Genomic DNA, 9,458 nt, shown 5'->3' with positions numbered 1-9,458 from the left:
GGAAGGGTTTTTTTTTTTTTTTGGTGGAGGGAAATTGCTGAAAGAGGTGTGTTTTTGTTCCTATTTTCTCAGTGTGAATTGTCCTCTTCCAAAAAAGAAAAACTTCTTTTAAATAATTTCGATGGGTTATTTTGCCCTGCATTTTCTTATGCTGGGATGGCGGAAATAATTGGTTTTGATTCTCTAATTTTGAGATTCTGTTCAATAAAACTGAATTCTTTTTATTGAAGTTCATCAGCTTGTTCTTTTTCAGTTTTTTTTTTTTTTTTTTTTGATATGATTGCATAATGAAAGGTCTAGCGAATTTGTTTTTATTCAGTTTACTGATCTTTTTAGTCGCTAGGGAATTAGAACAAATGTAGTCTCTCTTGTACAATTAAGAAACGGTCTCTCGCTAGTTGTTTGATGAGGGTGTTCCAATATAACATGATCTTGGCGGGTTTCTGTTCAATTTCATTTGTCTCATCCATTTTTTATTTTTTATAGAGTGTTCTTCTTCTTCTTCCTTTTTTTTTTTTTTGGGGGGGGGGGTGAAGAGAACAGATTCTTTTAATTTCTGTCCGTGAAAGAAGAGTTGCAAGTGGGTCATGATCATGGATATACATAGTCTTTCATCTCTATATCATTGATATACATAGTCCACCATCTCTAATTTTCAGTCAAATTTAACCATTTAGTGTTACAGAGGACTAACATGAAGCTACAGGTTCAGTTTGTGTTGAAAGATCATTTGTTCATTTTGACGAACTTTCCACACCAATTAATTGATTGCAAATTTTAGGATAGAAAGTACTTACAAAATATGAAGTCTGTTCTTTACCCAGCTAACCATTTAATTGTGTTGTTTCCTCATATGGTTTTCACTTCAACTGATTGCCGGAGTACAAATTTTATGGAACTCATGAGTGGGCATACTTTGGTTGGTGTTATGTGACTAGAGAAAGATGGCTTTTGTTGGAAAATAAATTAATAATGATAAAAGCGAGGGAAAATGACCAAAATATTCAATATGATAGTTTCAACAACTCAAATGCAAAGTCAGAAAATTTGGATGGAAAGATAAAGTATGGGAGACTACAGACAGAAATATGCAATATGAGAAGTCATTTGGTACACAACCCCCATATTGTAGGGAATGGTCCATGTTTTCATACTGGTTGCTACAAGTTTCAGATAGATTTTGCATTTTTTTTGTGTGTGTTGTCTATTCTTCTGGTTTCCTTATTGGTAACAAAATATAATGGGAAGAAGTTTTGCATCGTTATGTCCCCTTCCCAATCCCTCCTGGGAAAGAAAGGAAGATATGGATAAGTAGCAAATGAGTACAAAACTAACAATACAATGTATGTTCAGTCTGGCAAACCATGCCTTGCACGGTTGGAATTGCCTTTGATTGAACAAAACAAGATTATCGTTCTTTATTGGTTAATTTTTCATAAATTAGTGCTTTCTCTTTTTTTTTTTCAATGGAACTTTACTTATAAGATAGGTTTTTACTCTTCTTTTTTAGTAAGGAAATTTTACCGATGCTAGGACTTTTTACATATTTTTCGTGTTTTCTATAGGCTTATGATATCTGTTGATGCCATCCAGCTTTGGTTGTCTTCTCTTCTCTTCTTTCTATTGTCGAAAGTTGTAGTACTAAGATGCTGATTAACTGCGTTAAGTCTCAATTTCTTAAGCTAGGAAAATAAGTTCTTGTAACATGAAGAGTTTGTTAGTTCTTCTTCCCCCAGTTGATGCAGATTCTTCACCAAACTAGGCTTGTTTTATTAGGAATAAGCCTAGGGTTGGATTGTATATGTGTTGGGCCTTCAGTCCATGTGGTTTGGAGTGTATTGGGCCACTTTTATGGGTCTAAACTAGGAGTTCTAAGGTTGCATACGGGATTCACTGAGTTGTTTCATTTTTCTTTAGTTTCCCTTTTAGATGGGGTTATTTAGTTTCTAATTTCAGTACCTAGTTAGTTTCTAATTTTTAATCATAAGTGAGTTTCCATTTCTAGTTTTAGTAACTAAAGGACTTTCTATTTTGTAAGTTTCTATTTTCAGTTTTAGTAACGAGGTGAGTTTCTAATTTTTAGTTTCCTATTACAGTTTTTGGAAACTAAAGTTAGTTTCTATTTTATGTAACCCCAATCATTATTATAAATAAAGGAAGTGCTCTCATTAGGAGTTAGACGATTTAATGAATGAAAAGAAGCTATGTTGTTGCTGTTTGCTCTTATGAGTGTGCTGTGTGTTTGATCACAGTGGAAGGGAGTGGTGTTTGATCCATTCGACACTCTGTGGCGTGAAGTCTGAGTGGTCTCTTCAAGTTTTATCTTTCTTCTTTCCAAATTTTATTTTCAAGCATCTGTTACTATTCAGAATACCAGCATATCAGGTAAGTAAATTGAACTTTCTGCAATTTCTGAGTTTTAAGAGTTCCAGATTTTCTCCACCGACCTGTACTGATCTTAGAGACCAGGCATCTGATGGCTTTGAATTTCTGGTCGAGTGTTACCCCTGCTGATAGGAAGAATCGATTCCAATTTTAGAGTAATCGGGCCAGGGGATTGTCTGATATATTAAATCTCTCTAATTTGGTCGATCTTTATTCTAACTCACTTCTGTCTAGAATTCTGGTTCAATTGTTCCAGCGGTTGATGCATTAAAATTGGTAGCTGTTGTTCATGGTTCAACCTCTGTTATTGGACCACTAAGGCTCTGTTTTTCCTGATCTCTATTCAGCTACAGAAATTCTGAAACTCTGAGATGATAGGGCTGATCTGTGTTAATTGATTTCTATCTTTTAGTGCACTGTAGTGACCAGAATGGTGGTCGACTAGTCTGGTTTATTTTCTGTTATTCTTTTGACATGAGGTTCATGTTTATAAGGTGGAGTGAACCTAGTTTATACCCTTGCTAATCCCTGTGATTTGTTATGCTGATCTGACCAATAGCACTGTCTTGTTGAGGTCAATACATCACTGTTCCAGATCTGAAGTAATTTTTTATTTGCTTGAATTGTTCTACTTTTGTCCTCTGGTTTGTCCTGCTGTTTATTGTAATCTGATTAGCTATATTAAGGTTTGGGTTGGTTATGGTTGTTCTTTGGTTTAAAAGTTCCTGCAGTTTTGGGTCTAGTTGGGTGTTCAATTTAGTCCTACATTAAGTGGTATCAAAGCATGGTTGAGAACAACACCCCAATTCTAGCTACTATTATGGAGATGCTACAAAATATGAGGGCTGAACAGGAAGCTAAGTTGAATGAATTGAAGACTGAATTGAATACAAGGTTGTTGGCTATCGAGACCCCACCACAATAGCCTACTGGTGAGTCACGAACAACACCCGAAGTGAAAGCTCCATTGAATGTAGCTGTTCAGTTGGCTAACAAGACGGCAGACCCTAATTTTAGACCACCACAGAGGGTTCCTGTAGTGCAACCTACATTGAAGAACATGTAAGAGGTCATTTCAAGACTGAACGTCGCACATATCAGAGGAACTCTGGAGATTCACAGAGGGTCAAGCTTGATCTAAAGGAGTTTGATGGTAGACATGACCCCCAATTGCTCTATGATTGGGTAGCTGCTTTGGATGATTATTTTGATTATTATGATTTGCCTGAGGAGCAGAAGATGAAACTAGCTCGTGCAAAGCTAGTTGGGGTTGCTCGTGATTGGTGGAGAACCTATGAGCTAGAGTTGGAAGACCATGGTAGAGAACCTACTAGTTGGGAGGAGATGTATCTTGAGCTATCTGACAAATGCTTACCACGCAACTTCAGAGCTCGCATACAAGACCAACTGAACTCTCTTCGTCAAGGGTCTATGACTGTTGCAGAGTATATGAATAGGTTTGATGCACTTTATTCTCGCACAGCCATAAGGGAGAATGAAAGGCAATTGTTATCTCGGTTTCGACTAGGATTACGAGCTGAAATTAAGAGGGGAATTGGTGTTGCTAATGTGTATACAGTGAGAGATTGCTTTGATAAGGCTCTTCTAGCAGAGGAACTTATAGCACAACCAGGTAGAAGGTTTAGTTACCAAGTTGGGGAGGTCAAGAAAAAAATTTCACCCAGTAAACCTGACACTTTAGCACCCCCAAGAGCCACGGCTCCTCTATGTGAAGTGAAAATACCTCTATTCAAACCAAAAGAACTTGAAGTCAAGGTTCACATTGAAGAGATAGTTCTTGAAGCTTCAAAGATAGAAGGTCAAGAGATAGAAGATCCAACTGAAGAGTTCTACATTGAAGAGAGCATAGTAGACAAGACTGAAACCATGGAAGAAGACTCCACTGAAGGATTCTACATTGAAGAGAGCATAGTAGACAAGACTAAAGTCGTGGAAGATGAGGTAGTGATTGAAAGCACTTCACAACAAGTCTTTGGGATTCATGATGAAAAGGAAGAGCTTGTTCTCCCTACCCTTGATGAGAAGGCTACCAACATTGATGACTATTCATATAACATTCACGGTTGGTATTGATTCAGAGGTCGAGCATATAGAGTTTGTTATGCCATCATGGTTCTTCGAAGAAAACTCCACGCCTTGAAGACTACCTTCCAAAGTCTACAAGCAACCTGAATTCTATTTGGGAACGGTTACGGCAGCTATTCACATGTTTCCACCTCATCAGTGCAAAAGTCGAGGACGAATTTTTTCTAGATGAGGAGAGTTGATGTAGATTCTTCACCAAACTAGGCTTGTTTTATTAGGAATAAGCCTAGGATTGGATTGTATATGTGTTGGGCCTTCAGTCCATGTGATTTGGAGTGTATTGGACCACTTTTATGGATCTAAACTAGGAGTTCTAAGGTTGCATACGGGATTCACTGATTTGTTTTCTTTTTATATAGTTCCCTTTTTAGATGGGGTTATTTAGTTTCTAATTTCAGTATCTAGTTAGTTTCTAATTTTCAGTCATAAGTTAGTTTCTATTTCCAGTTTTAGTAACTAAAGGACTTTCTATTTTGTAAGTTTCTATTTTCAGTTTTAGTAACTAGGTGAATTTCTAATTTTTAGTTTCCTATTTCAGTTTTTGGAAACTAAAGTTAGTTTCTATTTTATGTAACCCCATCATGATTATAAATAAAGGAAGTGCTCTCATTAGGAGTCAGACGATTTGATGAATGAAAAGAAGCTATGTTGCTGTTTGTTCTTATGAGTGTGCTGTGTGTTTGATCACTGTGGAAGGGAGTGGTGTTTGATCCATTCGACACTCTGCGGCGTGAAGTCCGAGTGGTCTCTTCAAGTTTTATCTTTCTTCTTTCCAAATTTTATTTTCAAGCATCTGTTACTGTTCAGAATACCAGCATATCAGGTAAGTAATCTGAACTTTCTGCAATTTCTGAGTTTTAAGAGTTCCAGATTTTCTCCACCGACCTGTACTGATCTAAGAGACCAGCCATCTGATGGCTTTGAATTTCTGGTCAAGTGTTACCCCTGCTGAGAGGAAGAATCGATTCCAATTTTAAAGTAATCAGGCCAGGGGATTGTCTGATATATTAAATCTCTTTAATCTGGTCGATCTTTGTTCTAATTCACTTCTGTCCAGAATTCTGGTTCGATTGTTCCAGCTGTTGATGCATTAAAATTGGCAGCTGCTGTTCATGGTTCAGCCTCTGTTATTGGACCACTAAGCCTCTGTTTTTCCTGATCTCTATTCAGCTACAGAAATTCTGAAACTCTGAGATCGACAGGGCTGATCTGTGTTAATTGATTTCTATCTTCTAGTGCACTGTAGTGACCAAAATGGTGGTCGACTAGTCTGGTTTATTTTCTGTTGATCTTTTGACATGTGGTTCATGTTTATAAGGTGGAGTGAACCTAGTTGATACCCTTGCTAATCCCTGTGATTTTTTTATGCTGATCTGACCAATAGCACTGTCTTGTTGAGGTCGATACATCACTGTTCCAGATCTGAAGTAATTTTTTATTTGCTTGAATTGTTCTACTTCTGTCTTCTGGTTTGTCCTGCTGTTTATTGTAATCTGATTAGCTATATTAAGGTTTGGGTTGGTTATGGTTGTTCTTTGGTTTAAAAGTTCTTGCAGTTTTGGGTCTAGTTGGGTGTCCAATTTAGTCCTACATTACCCCCCCTCTCTTTCTCCCTGTTCTTTTGGTTAAGTATTTTGTTCTCATATTTCTTCGTCGTGATGGTTGGCTTTTTCCCTTTGTTATAAATATAAATCCATGTGAGAGACATGAAAATCCTCTGTTGATCCCAAGAAGTAGATTATGTTTAATTTTCTCTCTTCCCTCATTTGTATTCAGGTTGAACAATCCTGTGAAGATTTTAGATCTCAAATAATTTATGCTCAAGTTAATGTTGGAATAAATCTTGGTGAGTTTCCTTCTGTTATTCTTTATAGTAGATTTCTGGAAATTAGTTGGATCATTAGTGAACCTGTTCAATAATTGAGTTCGGGTGAGCCAATTTATATCTTGCTTGGTCCTCATTTAATTTTTAAGCCAAGTTTTCTAGTCCTGTCCCTTCCCACCCACCCTTCCCCTCTCTCACACTTGCTTATATTGGATAATACTTTTGGTTGCATGATATTGAATTCTCTTAGTTTCTTTCACAGTGTTTTCTCCATTCCTATTATATGGCTGAGGAGAGGATCGAGATCATGGTGACCCCAGAAAGAACCATGTCAGAAGATATTAATAATGCAAGGAATTCAACAGGGAAAACCAGTACATCAAGCAGTAGCAAAAAGATCCTTCCTCTTTATCTCAGAGCTTCTACTGGTTCGTGCCATGATTTCTGTAAATATGGAAGAAAACATGCTTTTGAAGCCAAGGAAAAGCGTCACATTCCAAGAAGAGTTGCAACCACCATGGCCAAAGGTGAATATTCAGTAAATACTGTAATTGTATCAGAAATAAAGAAGAAAACTGCTATCAAGCGCAGGCCTTCTCTGGATTCGAAAACCAAGTTACCTAACTGTTCTGAAATAATCAAGCAAGAAGCTCCATCATCTAGCAAGAAAAAGGAGGCCTCCCCAAAACAAGTTTTGTCACATGTCAAACAAATAGAGGTCTCTCCCAGACAAGCTTCTGCACATGCCAAGAAAATAGTGGTCTCTCCAAAGCAAGCTGTCTCACCTGCCAAGAAAATCGAGGCCTCTCCAAAACAAGCTGTTTCACCTGCCAAGAAAATTGAGGTCTCTTGGAAACAAGCTTTGTCTCCTTCCAAGAAAATAGAGGTCTGTCCAAAGCAAGCTCTGTCACCTGCCAAGAAATTAGAAGCCTCTACAGAACCAAATGTGTATCCTCCTAAGAGAAGTAATGCATCAGCAAATCATGTTGGTTATTTGGAATCAAAGTCTGTAGTGATAAAGCCATCTCCCCCCTCAGGTCTTTCAGGCAGTATGGGAGGTAAAAGAAATGGTGATCGCAAGGTAGTGAAGAAAATGGGGAATTCTAAAATAGATGAAAAGAAAATGTCGAGGACACCAATAGCTTCTGTGTCTCCTAAACCTTCTGTCATAAATACAAGGAAATATAACAATGTAAAAGCAGTTTCTCCTCTGAAGAGTCAGAACAAGGTTAATGAAGCTGAACCCGTGCTATCCAGCCAAGTCAAAGAGAAGACATTTTATGTCATTGAACGGCCTGAAAGCAAAAGTTTGGAACTGGCCCTTAAGAAAGCTGAACCCATGCTATCCAACCAAGTCAAAGAAAAGACATTGTATGTCATTGAACACCCTGAAAGCATAAGCTTGGAACCGGCCCAAAATGGAAGTCATACAAATCAGTCATGTCCATCTTCATCTTTGTCATCATTGTTGTCATTAAACTCTTCATCCTCGCAGTCCTCTCCTTTGTTGTCTACATATGTGGAGGAAGAGAATGAGGAATCGGAATCGGAATCTATGCTTAGTGAAGCAGATGACCCCATTTCTGAATATGATGAAACTGATGATGAGAACCAAGTTGAGACTTCGGATGTGGAGGATAAGAAGCCCGGAAGGGGAGCTGGTTGCCCTGATAATACCGATTGCCTGCCTCAGAAGTTACATTTCAGAAGAGGACAGGTAGTTGACCTTCAATCTGAGAACAGTGGCCCAAGAAGACTCAGATTCAGGCAAGGAAGAGTGCTAGGGGAGAATGATGGTAAGGGTGACATTGCAAAGAGAAGCTACAGGAGAGGAGGAACTCGCAGTGACACATATGGTACTAAACCTGAATCTGAAAAGGTAGTTCTGAGACACCAAGATTTGCAGGGAAAGAAAGATGCTCAAGGTTTGTTTAATAATGTTATTGAAGTGACTGCAAGTAAACTCGTCGAGACCAGGAAGAGCAAGGTCAAGGCATTGGTTGGTGCATTTGAAACCGTAATTTCCTTGCAAGATGGCAAACCTTCTGCTGATTGAGTCCCAAAAGATGTTTCCATTGATTATGTAAAGAACACTAGAAGAGAAAAAGGTGGAGTAAATCTTACAATCTTGTGTAAACTGCAAGGGAATAAGAACAGAGAGCTCAATTGAGGTGTCATCTTCTTTCTTTTATCACTTAGGAGCCGTTGGAGATGAAAGTCTCATGCACGGTCTTGAACGAGAGAAAGAAGTGAGGAATCCTTAAAAAATATGGAGGGTTTCTTGTTTGTGTGATGATTTTGACATGCTAAATATCTTTTTTTCCAGATGAAATGTGATGATTTTGTTTTAATACCCGATGTGCATTGTTTGTACTTGGCAACTGGTCTAAATATTCAGTCTCTTTCTCTTTCTTCCCTTGCCTTTTGGGAATGGGGTTTGATTGGAATTGTCCAATCTCGATACAAAATTATCAGGTCCATAAAAAGGAGGGGAGAGATTTCCTGGTAGACTTGAACAGAGAGAGAGAGAGGGGGGGGGGGGGGGGCAGTGTTGCTCTAAACATCTAGTCGAGATGACTCCTGAACTTTCTGGAAAGCGCAAAGCTGGTTTAATAGGTCTTGGAGAGGAGGAGCCAAGTAAGAACCTTACTCTCTTTCTGCTGAATTTACCTGTTGCTTTCTCATTTTCCCTCTCCTCAAATCTTCTCTGGAAAAGGGAAATCATTGTTTTTGTGTTATCTGGACTTCAGGATGAGATCATTTTCTATTAAGATCAATTCCAAGGGACTACTACTGTATCTTAGTATTCTAGCTTGAGCCAATGGTGGATAGCACTAGGAACGCATGAAGAGGCCTGGAGAGTGTCAAAGGTTCCCCACATACCCTCTGATCACATGTAGAAGGTCATTTAAAGCTTTTGTTGAGACCCTTCAAGACTACTTGATGAAAGGATAAGCCATGAGAAGCCCTCAGACATGAAAGGCCCGTATGAGCTCAGTGCTTGGTGTGAGGGATGTGGCCGTGTGGGTAGTGGATTGCTTGGCTAGTGACAGATTTGCAAATGGACTGTCTCAAAAACTTAATCGGATGATTGTAATCTCATTTTGCACATCTTTAGGGGGTGTTTGGTTCGGTAAATCAA

The 9,458-nt window shown here is 38.4% G+C and overlaps 1 protein-coding gene across 3 annotated transcripts in view; it reads left to right on the top strand.

Moving 5' to 3' along the window:
* The window catches only part of LOC122091854 (neurofilament heavy polypeptide-like), a 9,451-nt gene extending 782 nt beyond the window's left edge, over positions 1–8,669 (top strand). The window contains exons 1-3 of one of the 3 annotated variants that reach the window (XM_042662041.1): positions 5,144–5,314; positions 6,268–6,337; positions 6,579–8,669. In XM_042662041.1, coding sequence (XP_042517975.1) covers positions 6,600–8,372 — 1,773 coding nt within the window. In that variant the 5' untranslated portion in view covers positions 5,144–5,314; positions 6,268–6,337; positions 6,579–6,599 and the 3' untranslated portion in view covers positions 8,373–8,669. Of the gene's footprint in view, positions 1–5,143; positions 5,315–6,267; positions 6,338–6,578 lie in introns of those variants that run through there. The other 2 variants (XM_042662039.1, XM_042662040.1) reach the window with 2 other exon arrangements.
* Positions 8,670–9,458: the final 789 nt, after the last annotated feature.

This window comes from Macadamia integrifolia, chromosome 10, assembly GCF_013358625.1.
Source record: "Macadamia integrifolia cultivar HAES 741 chromosome 10, SCU_Mint_v3, whole genome shotgun sequence".
Lineage (NCBI taxonomy): Eukaryota > Viridiplantae > Streptophyta > Magnoliopsida > Proteales > Proteaceae > Macadamia > Macadamia integrifolia.
The sequence above is the reverse complement of the archived record's forward strand: the minus strand, read 5'-3'. Positions and strand labels throughout refer to the sequence as shown.